Source organism: Mycteria americana, chromosome 1 (genome assembly GCF_035582795.1).
Source record: "Mycteria americana isolate JAX WOST 10 ecotype Jacksonville Zoo and Gardens chromosome 1, USCA_MyAme_1.0, whole genome shotgun sequence".
Lineage (NCBI taxonomy): Eukaryota > Metazoa > Chordata > Aves > Ciconiiformes > Ciconiidae > Mycteria > Mycteria americana.
The window spans coordinates 192,772,655-192,788,681 of record NC_134365.1 but is presented as its reverse complement, the minus strand read 5'-3'; the positions used below and the strand labels follow the sequence as shown (position 1 = coordinate 192,788,681).

Below are 16,027 nucleotides of genomic sequence, written 5' to 3'. Positions count from 1 at the left end.
ATACCTAATACAAGCAGACACTGCCGAGTTCAAAAGTTTTAACTTCATGGTGGGAAGTACCTTTTGTGTAAGCCTAATACTCACACAACGTGCTGAGAAAGTGGAAGACTTTAGTATGAGGCCTTTGCCAGAGTGAACAGGTTTAGGAAGAGAAGTATTAGGCTATCATACAGGGTCAAAAAAGACAGAATATTCCCATTCCTCCCCTATCTCTGCTATTGAAACCAGGTCTTGAAATCTTAGACAGGGTTCCTAAAGTAGCTTCTCTGCATGTCACCCTGCATACCACATAAAATACATTAATTTATCTAGCTTGCAGACTGAACTTCCTAAGTGCATAGTTCTTTAATATGCTTTAAACATAACTGTACCTGCAATGACAACTTCCTTATGGCTAACATGGGCCACCCAGATGTGCAACTCCAAGTGATTCTCTTGGGCTTCATAGCTCCAACACGCATACAAGAACTGAAAACACATTTTAAATTTCACTTCCCCTAGTGCAATGGCTACTTGCATACCCTTTCTTACTGGTATAATTTACCTTATTAGTAGGAGCCCGGAGTTTCATGCATTTATTTGTTACATGAAATGCTGTGTGCTGTGGCACAACACGGTTGGTTATGTTTTGGCAAGAGCATCCCTTTGACAGCTTTCCAGAGCAGAGGATGCAGGCCCAGGTCCTGTAGCACTGCTCCCCATTCCCAAAACAGGACACCCCCGTTTCCAGCCCCGCCTTGGTTGACAGCAGCATCTGTCCCCAGCAGGTGCCCTGGGAAACTCTGCTTCCTTCCTCCGCCACCGCCTTCACCAGGCACAGCAGCCTCCAGCGCCGTCGGGGCGTGCTGCGGCGCTCGCCAAAACGCCCGCCTGGCTGAGGCACCCAGGTCGGGTGGCTAACAGCAGCCCCCTTTCCTTGCTGGCTAATGAAGAAAGAAGGGGGGAAAATGGAAGGAATAAGAAAAAACAACTCACAAACCGCTCTGGGGCAGGAAGGGGGCACAACTTCCCCCCCCCCCCCGATACGCGCCACCCTCCCTCGCACCCCTCTCCCCCTCATGCTGGCGGCCGGCCGGCAACGATGGCGGGGAGGCAGGGCGGGGCCGCCCCTCGGCCCTTACCTAACGGCGGGCGGGGAGGACTGGGCCGGCCGCCTTATGTAAGGGCAGAGGCGGGGCCAGCACCGCTGTGGCGGCGGCAGCGCCATGTCCTGGTACCGCAACGCCGTGTGGTTCGTGAAGGGGCTGCGGGAGTACACGAGGTACGGGCGGCGGCTGCCCCGCGGAGCGCGGCGTGAGGCGGCAGCGGGCGCTGCGGCGGGGCGGGCGCTGCGGCCAGGCTGGGGGCGTTTCTGTGCGTCCGCGGGCGTTTAACCATTTCGAGGTGGTGGTGTTTTTGTGTTTTTAATCGAAGCCTCCCCACCCCCGCCAGAGCTGACAAATTTCAACGCCTTATCTGTGAGAGCTGCCCGGCAGCGCTGCCTGCGCCCGCCCCGCCCCGGGCCTGCTCAGGCACCCGCCCAGGGGCTGCAGCCGGGCCGCCTCCCGAGTGTCGAAGTTTGGGCCATGTGGCTTGTGGCGGGCAAACGCCTTGAGTTGTTGCTGCGTCACCCGTTGCAGTGTCACTGGCCTGTCCCACGAGTACGGAGAGTAATGGGGAGAGGGGGGCGTTTAGCGTATGCTGAGCTGTGAGGGGAGAGTGCTTTTCAACCCTCCCTTGTGTTTTTTGGAAGGACTCTCTTTTAGTTTCTCACACATGTCTGATTTATTCAGGAGCGGCTATGAGTCTGCTTCCAAGCACTTCAATCCAGCCGATGTGGAGGTGAACGTGGCTGGAAGATCCTTTCTGGTCACCGGCGCAAACAGTGGCATTGGCAAGGCCACAGCCAAAGAGATAGCGAGAAGAGGTGAGCTGGGCGGTGAGGAGGAGCTCTGAGGGGTTGTTACAGAGAAGATGGAAGGAAGCAGGTTTGGCCTTCCAGGGCAAACACAAAAACACAACTCCCTGGGATGAGGGATCAGGCGTGTTATTTCACAGGGCTGTTAGTGTGGGTTAGAGGTTTAAGCATGATCAGTGCTGTGAAAACTGGAATAACGAAACAAAATTAGTGGAGAGGATCTGCAGAGTGTTTCTTAAGTGCACGTGTACTGAAACTATGTGTGTTATAGCGGTGTCTAAGGATGTTGGTGATGGATCAAGGTCTGTTTAAGGATAATTCGGTACAAGTAGCAGCCTGGCTGAATTTGAACTGTTTTGAAGACCTTACAAATGTGTCATATGATGAAAGAAAACAATTGGCTCTGCTAAGCTCAGATGGGAGAGTATAGAAGAAGCAGCATAATTGTGCTTGATCTTAATGATAATAACCTGGAGTTTGTGCCCTTTAACTGATTACGTGCAACCATTTTTTCTGTTGCTCTCTGTAAGCAAGGCGATGGTATGAACTGGAACTAGCTACTGTTGAAGGATAAACCTAATCCCTTTCAGAGTTGACAAAATAATTCCTGTTGTGCAAGAATGATAGGAGTTTTGGCACGTAGAATAAAAGGGAGGAGCTTGGGGCTCTTTGCTCTCTCTTTGCCTGCTTAGGTATCATAATTATCTTATGAAGGAAAGTGGTGACTCGATTAAATTAAAATAATTCAAAATTATTAGCACCAAAGAACCTTTGGGTTAAAGATCCCCATCAGTGCCAGTATGTGATTGATTTCAGGTTTCCACTACTGCCATTATGTATAATAGCCTTATGTAAGTATTGCTTTGTCTGGTGACTGTTTTGCTCACAAATGGATATGCTTGCCAGGTTTTGCAAGCTGTAAAGCTGACTGGGTCTGCATAGGATTTGGTCACCATGTCTAGTATTTGGGGCCCAAAGAACAAACTTGGGCTCATACTGCGTGTCTGATACCTTGTGTGGGTATTGCTGTGCATATGAAGTTAAAATGACTTAACAGTGTCTTCCTGAGCCTATCCTTGCATGTGTCGCTCTGAAACTCAATGTCAGCGTTGGGGCTCTGGCTTCTAGTTGTATCTCTCAAGTACACCATGACAAGAAAATAAGGAATTCAGACTCAGCAAAAGAATGACCAAGCTACGTTGGCTTTACCTTCAAGCACTTCAGATCTTTGTAAATAATGATGGTCTTGATGGCAATTTCTTTAGCCTGAGTTCAGCTTTTCTCTGAATCGGTGTCTTATGGGTATTGCAGATTTGTGCTTTCCTGTATGTCTTGTGAACTGCACTTTCAGTTTGATGCAGTCTTCTCCCAACCACTCTGACAATTCCCATGTGTTGAAATTCAAATAATTTCAGTCTTTACTGTGGAAAATATATTCCATGGGTTTACCCTTTCCTAACCCACAGGTCACACCAAAAACTTCTCTCTCTCCTTAACAGCAAGAAAAAAGTTCATATTCAAAGCCCTTAAAACCCACCTCTGTTTTCATTGGATATTTTCCACTGTAGACTATGAGAATGTTCCTGATCAGCTTGAAGGCCAGCTACTACTTCTATGTGTTTAATTTGTACCTGCACACGTTACTTGTGCTGTCCCCTGTGTTTTGGGAAGAGCTCCTTAAACATGTGCAAATGCACATCCTTAACTGCCGTAAGATCTGTAATTAAAGCCCTCCTTTGCCGTGAAGCCTGTAGTCACTGTGAGAATGGCCAAAGAGGCGAGCATTGGACACTGCCCCTTCTGATTGCCTTTTTTCTCACTCATGAAATCTGCTCTCCCTGGGGCAAAGACTGTCTTTCATTCTGATCTGTATATATTCAATGTCTGTCTGTGCATGGTCCCTTCCATGCATGGTCTATGTGTAACACAAACTGAAGATGAAACTGTATTAAACATTAGTTAGTGCCATTTGTATGATTATCCCCGGTTCGGGAGTTTCCCATTGCTGCCTGCAGTTGTGCACTTGGTAAAATAACCCAACCAACTCTGGCAGTGCAGAGGAGGAATTGGACCCTGTTAGAAAATTTCAGAAGAACCTTGAGGCTTGTTGCCTGCATCAGCTACATGCCAGGTATACTTGCTGTAGTGGTGCTCAGTGGAAAAACCTCTCTCGTAGACAGCAAATTTCATTATCAGACCCCACACTGGGCGGTGCAGTGTGTGACTGCTCTATCCCTAGGGTAGACTTGGTGTCTTGCATTTGGGTTCTGGGCACTAAGAAGAGTGACCCGGTACCGTTGTTTCCATTATCAAGCCTTTGGGATTACGTTGCTTGAGCCCTCTGGTGGTGGACTGCTAGCAACCCCTAAAACACCTTTAACAATAGGTAAAAGTAGAGTGCATGTACTCCTGTGACTGAGATTAACACATTAGTTGTAATGATCAGATAATATAAAGCATAAAAATAAAAAAGAATTATGCCCACCTGTATTTTAGTCCTCTTTGAAAGCTGTCTTTAATGTGGCTAAGCTATGAGATCATGATAAGTATGCAGGCCTTTGAGAGGAGCCTTGCCCTGTGTGTTCCTTTGATAGAAAAGGTGGTTGGAAGGGACCTCTAGAGGTCATCTTCTCCAGCATCCCACTTGAAGCAAGACTTGCCAACACTAAACACCGGATCAAACCAGCCATTGCTTTGTCTCTCTGGATATTGAAACCTGCAAGGATGGAAATTATGCATCCTCTTGGGACAGTCTGATCTATTTAGAAGAAAACTAGTGAAAACTTTTTTTCTTAATGCCTGATCTGAGCCTCCTCAGCTGCAATTTTTGGCCATGATCCTTGTCATATCTCCCACTGCTGAGAAGAATTCTGATATCTGGCATTTTTATTTCCTTTTCACAGAGCAATTCCAGTCACTTATGTTGTTCAAGCCCTTTACTGAACTTTATAAGGCATGTGCCAAAAGAAGCATTTACAATACAGATGCCTTAGCTTCAATTTCCAGCATAGCTCTGGTATTTTATCAACACGAAACATCATGTGCAGACTTGACAAAAAATGGTTTGAGCATTACACAGTACCTAGAGTGCAGTGGCCTTTTCCATACATGCAGCCTTGTGTGAGGACCCTGTTGCAGCATGATACTTTCTCCTTCCTGCCTGCCTTTGTAGGGACCAGAGCCAAGCAGAAATCTTCCAGATTTCTTATTATATTCACTCTTTGTGTCCTAAACCTTTTGTTTGAAGGACCTTTACCTCAGCCTTTTGACAGACCCTGTTGGGATTCTTGGTGTGTCCAGTCTGCCTGATGGTACTGCTGGGTTGGTGCCTTTTGGGGGCAATTTGTCCCTGAGAACGGTCCTAGGCTGGTGGACCTGGGACTCCTATGGGGTGGCATGGCCCTAACCAGTTCCCTGCTCCCAGCTCATCAGCAAGTGACATGGAAGCCCTGAGAGCTCCACAGACATGAACTTCAGCAGCATTGATGAAAAGCCACCGCTCAGCTCTTGGTAGCAGAGAAGTGGGACTGTTGGCTGTGCACAGCTCAGGAACATTCTGCCTACTGGGAAGCTCCCATGATATTTCGGTGACCATCTGACCAGTATTGCCACTGCTACTAGCAGGCTATACATTTCCTACAAACTGGAATGCAATCACAAAAAGTTTTTTGTTTCATTTGGATTGTATCAAAAACTAACCCTGAACAAGAACTGCAAATTGCACATCACTTCCTGGCCCTCCCTCTTTGCTGATGCCTCCCCCAAACACAGTTAGTAATTAATTATCAAATGTGTTTCTTGTCGAAATCCACCAGGTGGCACGGTTCATCTGGTTTGCCGAAATAAGGAACGGGCTGAGGTCGCCAAAGGAGAAATAGTGACAGAAACAGGCAATCAGGTGAGTTATGTTTCAGTCTTTTGTTTACTCTTGCAGAGATTGTTAATACTAAAGACCTTGAGATATTCTGTTTCGTCATTTTGCTGTTGTGTTTTTAATATTTTCCTACGGACATGGAAACATCTAGTAGTTTATCATCCATATGGTTTGAAGTGATTTAATTTCACTAGGTGGTGTTTTCTGTGATTAATAACATCACCAGCAGCATGCTGTTTTATTTAATGTTTGTTGTTGATATATTTTGTGATGTCCTACTTACTATTCCTGACTATGTGGCTGAGGCTTTTAAAAGTTAATACATTGCAAGACTCTTGTCACAACACTTATGAGTTTACAGCATTGGAGTTGAAGGTTTTATGTGTCTGAATAACACGCTCTTGATTTGCTAAGGTTGGCTGCTCTGAAGTCCTATGTGTGGTCCTTGTTCCATGCTCTACAGACTTTTCCATCTCTTTTTCTTACAATATCTCTTCCTTACCTCCTCCCTTCTGTTACAGATTCTTTTTGCTTCTGCATATATCACTCTACAGTATGCCCCTGTAGCTGTCACTGTTGCTTTTGCTAATTATTCAGGAGGGTGTGTGTATGGACAAGTACAGCGATTGTCTTTCTATCTTGGTGTACTGGTTTTGGCTGGGATAGAGTTAATTTTCTTCATAGCAGCTCCTATGGTGCTGTATTTTGGATATGTGACCAAAACAGTGTTGACAACCCATGTTTTAGTTATTGCTGAACAGTGCTCACACAGCATCAAGGCCTTTTCTGGTTCTCACACTGCCCCACCAGCGAGCAGGCTGAGGCTGCACAAGAAGTTGGGAGGGCACACAGCGGGGACAGCTGACCGTAACTGACCAAAGGGATATCCCATACCATATGGCATCATGCTCAGCAAGAAAAGCTGGGGGAAGAAGGAGGAAGGGGGGGACATTTGACTTTCCAAATCAGCTGATGAAGTCCTGCTTTCCTGGGGATCGCTAAACGCCTGCCTGACGATGAGAAGTAGTGAATGAATTCCTTATTTTGTTTTGTTTGCGCACACAGCTCTGCTTCACTTATTAAGCTGTCTTTATCTCAACCCACAAGTTTTGTCTGTTTTACCCTTCTAATTCTCTCCCCCATCCCACTGGGAGGGGAGTGAGTGAGTGGTTGTATGGGGCTTAACTGCCTACTGGGGTTAACCCACAGCACTTGGATGGAGGCCTATCTTCATTTTAAATAGTGACTTGGCTCTTGAACACAGTATCTTGATTCCAGTAATCGTTTTTAATGTGGATCAAAAATTCTGAAGACTTTTTATGGTTAGAGATACCATATTGACTAAATTTCTGCTCTTTGGTTTTAGCTCCCCGGTGTGACACAACCAGCATTACACTTCAGTTCTTTAATGGAGGTGGATTAGATCAGTCCTTATGTAGAAATAAATACTTTCCAGCTGTCTATAACTGTGTAATCCCATGGCTGTAGTAAGACTGGTGATTATCTGTGTTACCTCCTTTTCCAACTGCAGTCAGACAGCCTGGGAAGAGGGGTGAGTTCAATGACCTCCGAAGGTTCCTTCATGTTCTGCTTTCTGTCATTTGGTGAAACAAAACTTGAGGCAAATAATGTTCTTCCTCTAAAAGCAGCACAATCACTGCATTTTTGGTAGGCTGCAAACCTGTAGTTTCTCTAGTCATGAAAGAGTATGAGGGCACCGCAGAACTTGTGTGTGACCCTGGGGACAGGACACTTGTATAGAAAGCAGCATTCAGTGAAGCATTAGACGAGCTGTACAAGAGGCCCCGTGGGATGTATGACTGCACTGGGAAGAGTAATTTTAATAAGGAGTCCACAAGAACGTACTTCTTTATAAGTACTCATTCAGAAGAAATCCAAGGAGATAATAAAATGCTTTATCTGCAACTTGACAAGCTGTATCCAGACTTAACTTGCTCTTCCTGATCATCTGGACAGAGATCCTGTTGTAGTATACGCCAAAGATTATTTTTCCATCTTCCACAGCAACACAGCTGGAGTTCAGTGCTGAAATGGAGTTGTTATTTGGCAGGCACCTGCACCTAGACCTGGGAACTGGGAAGTTCTCCTAATCTGTTAAAGTAGATGTAGTCATGGAGATTAGGTCTCACTTTGAAAATTACTTTGCTACCACTGAGGACTTTTATAGGGAACAGGCCTGTGGGTCCTTTTTCTGAACCAGTGTGACAGCCTTCAGCAGATAAGTGTTGATTTAGATCTTTTTCAGTCTGTGAAATAACTTGTAATATTGAACATCTGCCCAAAAAACTTAAGCTCTTCTGTTCCAGTAGATAATGGTAGTAGCCTTAAAAGTAGAAAGCTTTTAGTGAGGTGTCCAGTTAGAAACAGTAGAGCAGTGTCAAGCTTTTCATCACAAATTAACATCACAATGAGAAAATTCTGACCTAACTCAACTAAAGAGCTGAAATCCAATGGCTAAAGAGAAGAAGTCATGTGTTTTTTCTCTGCAGGGAAACAGAATTATAGGCAGGGAATAATGCCTTATAATTTTCTCAGCTTCTTCACTTACCTCATTTGCTTGTATAATGAGTATTTAAAGAAACAGCTTGGAAAGAGAGGAGGTCCTTTAATGATTATTTGTTGTTTTGCATGAGAACACATTCTCTGCATAATTATTTCAGAACTGCCTTTTCCTGGGATATGTCATAAGACTATCTGTGGTGTGTCTTTTGAGACTAAGTGCTATCTAGGAGAAGAGTAGGAGTTGACATGCTTTTTGTATGCTGATAAATGCCACTATGCTTGTACTAGGTAGAACACAAATCTGCAAAAAGCAAGAGAATTGCCTGTAACAAACAGTAAAAGGTTTTTGATGTTTTGGAGAGAGGGACTATTTCTAGCTTTAGTGGTTTAGAAAAATTATAACTTTGCTCTATGTCTTTTCCTTTTTGTTTTTTTTATTCTGTTGCATCCACATTGCTGGCTGTAGTATTTCAAAACATTGCAAGACTGTTGTGACATGGGGTGGCTAACAAGGACTTGGCAGTTAATGCAGCAGTCAGCATGGAAGGGAATGCAGAAGGCATTCCCCAATGCAGGGATGGATTGGAATGCAGGATTGCAAGCCATTCTTCCAATGCAGACGCTCAGAGACAGCTGGAGTGGGCACAGTGATGTACCTGAAAGCATGCTCTCTTGCCCTGGTTGTAGCGACTGTGCCTGGCACGTGGGAGGCTGGCCCAGACAGAGCTCCAGAGGAATGATGTGGCAGAGATCGGGCTGCAGGGAGTGACTGGTACTTTTCCCTGAGCCTGGGGCAGAGCATGATGGTGGCCTCATCTGTTGGGTTCTGCTGTGGTCAAGGTGCTGGGCTGCCAGGTGAAGCGACAGCAGGAAATGAACAGGCTGCATAACCATAGGGAACAGAAACAGGAGATTGACAAGGTCTTTGCAGAGTAGAAGAGCACAAACCCCACATTGTGTGGAAGGAGGGACAGCTAGAAGCTATGCTCGAATAAGTGGTGGATAGAGACTCCTAAGATGGGGAGGAATGGAAGCTTGTGACTGCTGGCAACAGAAGGCAGGCTCGTTCTCTGCCTGCAGATGTGCATTTATAGGATAGGTATAGTGCCATGGTAACAGATGAGGAGGAACAAGCTCTGTCAGGGGAGGTGTTGGAGACAGATGAGCCTGAACCATTGTCGACACTGGGAGGAAGTGGTGGGTGATAATGGCTGGAGGCTCCCTCCTGTGGGGGATGGAGGCACCCATCTGCAGTCTTGCCTTGATGTCTTGAGAGGTTTGTCACTTGCTGGGGACTTAGATGTAGGGTATCGTGGAGAGTTTGCTGAGGCTCGTCTGGACCTCAGACTTGTAGCTCTTGTTGTCCAACCACATGGGTGCCCGTGACATTGTGAGGGGTGACCTTGAGTTCATCAAGAGTGCTTACAGAGGGTGAAGGGCATGGGGGCCCAAGTAGTGCTCTCCTAAATCTTTCCAGTGAAAGGGAAGGGCTTGGGTAGGAGCATATGCACCCTGTAGGTCAACACCTGAATGTGCAGCTGGTGTCATTTTGGCCTTTGTCACTTTGTCTTTGGCCTTTATGACCTCTTTGACCTTCTCTGAGAAGTGAGCATTGCTGAGCCAGAATGACAAAGTGGAGCAAGAGTATCTTTGCCAACAGGTTTGCGAAGCTAGTGAGGAGTGCTTTAAACTGATTTCATTGGGGTACAGTGACCAAACCCAGAAGAGGAGTGGAGTCATGGGGACAGTGAGTATGTGTCTAGGGGATAGCAAAATGGAGGAGGCTCTCACAGTTTTCATGTGAAAGCAACATGACTGGGAGCCCATCTCAGATGCCTGGACATCAATACACATAGAATAGGAAACAAACAGGAATCCATGCATGGTTGCAGAGCTGTGATCTCACTGGGATTAGGGCGATATGGTTGGCATGACTAGAGTGCTGGAATGGATGTATACTGGCCCTTTAGAATCTGGGAAGACAAGGAGGAGGAGTTGTGCTCTATGCAAAGGAGTGGCTTGAATGCATGGAGCTTTGCTCTGAAATGGGTTGCGAGCCAGTTGAGAGCTCATGGGTAAGGCACAGAGGTCAGATCAATGTGGATGATGTTGTGGTGGGTGGGTGACATCATGGTGAGTGTCTGCTACAGACTGCCTGATGAAGTAGAGGAAGCAGTTGGAGCCTTTTTTAGAGGGCTAGGGAAGCCCCACGATCACAGGTCCTGGTACTCATGGGGCACTTGAACCACCCTGATATTTCCTGGCAACACAGCAGGGCATAAACAATCCAGGAGACTTCTGGAGAGCATTGAGGACAGGTTTTTGATATAAGTCTTGGACAAGCCAGCTAGAGGTGATCTCTGCTGGACCTGCTGTGAATAGCAGCCTTGAATAGCTGCTTTGGTGGAAGTGGCCATGAGATTGTGGAATTTAAGATCGAGACAGGCAAGAAGGATGAGTAGTAGAATTACAATCTTTTGTTTTAAGAAAGCAGACTTTGTCTTTTTCTTATGGACCTCGTTGGCAGGTTCCCATGGGAGAGAGCCATGGAGAGCCTTGGGAAATCTGGTTGATCTTCAAGGAAAACCTTCTCAAAGCGGGAGGTGCTTCCTGTTAACTGGAGAAAGGCAAACCACTCATTTTCAAAAAAGGCAAGCAGGATTTAGGGAACTACAGCATGGTAAGCCTCACCTTGCTCCCCAGGAAAACTATGGAGCAAATCCTCACAGAAGCCATGAAAGACAGTAAGGTGATTAGGGGAAAAAAGTGTGGATTTATCAAGTGTGGCCTGAGCATCCTGATTGCTGCCTTTGGTGAGATGACTCTGCCTATGGACAAGAGGAGAGCAGTGCATGCCACTTTCCTTAACTTTGCCAAGGCTTTTTCCATGGTTTGCCATAGTATCCTGGTAGCCAGTTTGGAGAGATGTCATTTGAATTAGTGGATGACAAGCTGAGTGGAAAACTGGAACATTTGGCTCAGGAAGTGGTAATCAACAGTACAAAGCTGATCTGTTAACCATTTTTTAGTGGCATCCCCCATGAGTCAACACAGAGGCAAAAACTGTTCAATGTCTCATTTAACAACTTGGATGATGAAATGCAATCTTTGTCAGATTGCAGATGATCTCAAAAGGGGGGGGGGGATAGCTGGAGAGCAGGGCTGCTATTCAGAGGGATCTAACAGGTGAGGAATTGGGCTGAGATGAACCTCATAAAGTTCACCCAAAGCAGATGCACAATCCTGCCCTGGGATAGAGTAACCCCATGGAGTAGTACAGGCTGGGACTGGCTGGCTGGAAAGCAGCTTTGCAGAAAAGGACCTAGGGGTGACAGGTTGTCCCTGAGTGAGCAGTGTGCCCTGGGGCAAGGAAGGCCAACCTCACCCTAGACTGTATGAACATGATTGTAGCCAGCAGGCTGAGGGAGGTGCATCTTCCTCTCTATTAAGCCTTTGTGAGACCACAGCAGGAGTCCTGTGCCCCGTTTTGGACTCCCCAGGATCCTGAAGACATTGATGTCCTGGAGCAAGTCCAGTGGAGGGCTGCCAAGGTGACTAGGGAGATGGGACACATGATGTGCAAGGAGAAGCTGAGAGGGCTGGTTTTGCTCGGTGTTAAGAAGAGAAGGCTGAGATGGGTCTTACTGTAGTCTACAGCTATGTGATGGGAGGGTGTAGGAAAGGCAGTGCCATGCTCCTCTTGGAGGTCTGCAGTGACAGGACGAAAGGTGGCAGACATAAATTGCAACAGGGAAAAATTCTGACTAGATAGTAGGATTCCCCCGCCCCCCCCCCCAGCATGAGGGTGATCAAACACTGGAGCAGGGTGCTCAGAGAGGCTGGGGAATCTCCATCTTTAGATAAAACTTCCCTGGACAACCTGATCTCAGTTATGTGCCTTGAGAGATGGGGGTGGGACCAGGTGGCCTCCAGAGGTCCCTTCCAACCTACATTATTCTCTAATGCTGTGACCTTGAGCATTGCTTTGGAAAGTTGCTTTCAGCTAAAGAGGAAGATGCTATATGAATTCTTTAAACAGAAGTTTTGCAAGCCTTGCAATATTTTTCTAGTTCTCTGCTATGCCTGACTGTCTGTCACGTATATTTATCTAAGTAGGGCTCTCTTTTAATAAATTTGGCATTAAAAAGCTATGGCTCAGAAGCAACTGAATCAAGTGACTAAGCATGTTTTAAGGACTAGAATTAGATTTCCCAGTTGTGCATGTTAACCTAAGTGTTTTACTTGTGTTCTGGAGATAACATTTTTTCATACTGCTTAAATACCTTTTCACCTGCACAGGCCTTAGCAGTGAATAGGGACTCTTCACTGTCCCTGTTGATTGTAACTTTTTTTTTTCCTTTAGAATATCTTCTTGCATATTGTGGATATATCTAATCCCAAGGAAATCTGGAAGTTTGCTGAAAAATTCAAAAATGAACACAAATTAAATGTGTTGGTAAGTTTGCATACTTAAATCATGTGTCTGTCTTTGGAGTATGTAGCCTATGACTTTGTCCAACAGGTAGTCTAGATTTCACACTTTGGCCCACAGTTCTCTGCTTAATTTTCTCTAAATTTAGTTTTTGCAGTAGTCTCCATGGTCTGTTTGCTCTTGTCCATTCTCAGTTCACATACACAGATACGATACAAAAAAGAGGGAAAAGCAGTAATTTTTTAGCTGCGTCTTTTGAGGTTCTTGCCACACATTTTCTGTTTGCCTTTCATTACCAATAACTTTGTCCCTCTTAAAGCTAGTCCTTCTTACAAATTAAACTTTTATAGAAAGTCTAGTTAGAGCAGTCTAAAAACAGAGCCAGGGAAAGAGCAAACAGTTAAGCAGCATGGCTGGTAAAGGGCTCAGTACTCTCTCCCCTTTATTTAGCAGTGAAAATTTGCTTTGGGGGCTGTACTAAAACTGAGGCACCTAGAGCAGTTGTTTTGGTGCTTACTAGATGAGGAGATTCTGATAGAAATGGGAAAATAGTTTTGAGGAGTTTTTGAAAAAAAACTTTTGAGGAGTAGCAGGGAAGGAGCAGGAAGGTATGTAGGGGCAGATCTCTTTTCGAGGTGGGAAAGAAACGCTCAAGCTTCCTCTGGAGGGTAAGGCAGAGAAAGAAGTGTGTCTGAGAATATGCTAGCTGCACACAGCTTGCAAGATTCTGACTGTTCATGAGGTTTTACCTTACAGTGCATCCGTGCTGTGTGGGGCAGTGCTGTTTTAGCAATGTGTGAGTCAGGTGAGGTATCTGTGCAGGATTGCCAGGCAGAGAGACAAGCTGGGGTCCCTACAACCAGGGCACAAAGTCAGTATGAAGCACCTCTGCTGGTTAGCTCTGCTCTTCTCAGGGCTAACTAGGATGCAGCAACCTGCTGACCTGGCTAGTCTGCCACGTTTGGAGCTTTTCATTTGCTGAGGGTGAGAGTTCCTGCGGGCCATTCTACCTCATGTTGCACAGCTTCCCGTAGTGAATTTTCCCCTAACAGAGAATATATCGCCACATAGCGCGGATGATGTGGGGTCAGTGTGGTCTCTCAGATGAGACTAACAAACTACACTGCATATTTGTGTTCTAATGTCTGCTCTACAACTTGCATATTACTTTCTGTGAGAAAAGAGTTTAAAACCATGGAGTAAGGCACTACAAGGACTGTTAACTCTTAGTGTAATACATCTGTGGCGAGCCATTTTTCTGAAGATCCTTCCTTTTGTGAAAAACCTTTATGATCAGCGACAGAGTAGTGTGACTTGGAATAGCATGGTTTATTGAGACAGTTTGTAGCTTTGTGTTGCAGTGTCAGAAAACAGCAAACTAACATGGACTGCTTGTACGTGTGGGGTTTTTTGTAGATATTTGTGTAGATTATTTTTGTTTATAGGAGTTGTCTTACAGGTCAACAATGCAGGATGTATGGTGAATAACAGAGAATTAACTGAAGATGGACTTGAAAAAAACTTTGCAACAAACACTTTGGGTGAGTATTGAAGGCTTAGTTCTGAAATATACTTATTTTGGTTACAGAAGTGTGTTTTTACCGCTGGGTTCATGAGGTATGTATTCCTGCTCAAAGAGGGGTCATACCATTGCTATGCCAAGGAAGGAGCAGAAAAGGAAAAGAAGAAATATTACAGCTTGCTTGGAGTACAATTTCTTTAATTTCTCCATTTTTCAGTTGTTCTCATATCAGTGCTTTTTTTTATCATACAGCAGTGGACAAACGCAGATAAGATTTAAATAAATTGATTCTGAAATTTGCTAGGAAACTTCGTTCCAAGCAGTGGTGCTAGTGATACTCTCTTTGTAATAAGTGTGCTCCTGTGGCTTGGATAGAGCTTGGAGCATGTTCTTTAAAAAGGCATTCAAATGTTTCAGCAGGCTTGAACAGCCTTGTTTGATGTGACAGAGGCACTGTGTAGGAAGACTGTGCCTTATATAGTGCCCTGGACGCTCTCAAATGGATGCAACATGTAGTTAAGTGACTGAGCAGTACTGGGTAAGTCTCAGGCACTCCGCATATAAGGGGTGTATCCCAGGAACTGTGTGGTGGGGGTATAAGAGGGACAACTTAAGGGACGCCAATAAAGGGGGAAAGGGGAGATGTGGGTAAGCAGGGAAGACTGCGAGCAAAGTGGAAGGTTCCCCCATAAAAGCTGTGGAAAAGATGTGAGCAAACAGCCAGCCAGTCCGCAGAGAGAAGAGCTGTCTGCTGCCACTGATATCTGTAGGGCTGAAAGCTGTACCTCTTGCAATGAGAGATGTGGTGCTTGCATCAATGAACAGTCCTGAGACTCTCTTTTCCCTCTGCCTCCATGCAGGGTAGGTGGCTTTCCCAAGAGACTGTCTTTAATATATTCAGAAGTGACACATTAAGGAGGAGCTGTGGTGCTTTGTTCCTGTGTTTTCCTCCTGTTCGTCAATATCTGGGACAAGAAAGGGGGAAGCTTAGGCTATAAAGATTGGGCATTTATAGAACTTAGAATTTATAGCCTGGAAACCATTGCTGGGTTTTATTCTTAGCCTTTTTCCTGTGTTGCTTCCTTAACTCCTATTTACTTTTGAAAACATTCATTTTAGGTATGAATGTCTTGTGCTTAGCAGATATGGTGCATATGGCTTGTTTTTTCTGCAAGTCCAACTACATTAAACCGACCATTAATTCAAGTATAAAGGCACAGATTCGTTTTCTTGAAATTAATCTTCTGCTAACATTCTTCTGTTTCTCATGGTCAAAACTCAAATTAATTTTATTTTGCCATCAAATTTCCCCTGGCTGCAGAAGTACAAGAACTTCTACCTTGAGAAATTTATTCACCTTAAATTAGTTTAACCCTCTTGTGTTCTTTCAAACAAAAATCCAGCAATGCGCAAAGGTGCAGCTCTTCCAGAGAGAAGCAGAGTGAAACAAATACAACAGTCTGAACATGAAAGCTGGTTTAGTTTTAAACATTGAGGAAATTAATAGCTGAGGAACTGTACTAGCGCATCACTTGAATTAGATTTTATTACACAAGTAGAAGGAGCAAGTTCTGCTTTCCCAGCTGTAAATCAGCCTCACTAGAGATATACAGCTGCACAGAGGAAGCTGAATTATGATTGTAGAGAACTAGGCAAATGCCTGTATTACCTTTTATGAATGTTACGTATAGATCTCCTTTATTCATTTGTGTATCAGTTGCTGCATACCTGTATAAGAAGGTCAAGGAGGTGATTGCACATTTGAGCAGATAAGGTAAA

General features: G+C 45.0%; 1 protein-coding gene across 4 annotated transcripts in view; it reads left to right on the top strand.

The window, feature by feature from the left end:
• The first annotated feature begins 1,157 nt into the window (after positions 1 to 1,157).
• The window catches only part of DHRS12 (dehydrogenase/reductase 12), a 32,112-nt gene continuing 17,242 nt past the window's right edge, over positions 1,158 to 16,027 (top strand). For 2 of the 4 annotated variants that reach the window (XM_075490000.1, XM_075489991.1), the window contains exons 1-5: positions 1,158 to 1,261; positions 1,773 to 1,906; positions 5,713 to 5,795; positions 12,658 to 12,750; positions 14,186 to 14,267. In XM_075490000.1, the coding sequence (XP_075346115.1) occupies positions 1,206 to 1,261; positions 1,773 to 1,906; positions 5,713 to 5,795; positions 12,658 to 12,750; positions 14,186 to 14,267 (448 nt within the window). In that variant the 5' untranslated portion in view covers positions 1,158 to 1,205. Of the gene's footprint in view, positions 1,262 to 1,772; positions 1,907 to 5,712; positions 5,796 to 7,189; positions 7,324 to 9,769; positions 11,846 to 12,657; positions 12,751 to 14,185; positions 14,268 to 16,027 lie in introns of those variants that run through there. The other 2 variants (XM_075490010.1, XM_075490017.1) reach the window with 2 other exon arrangements.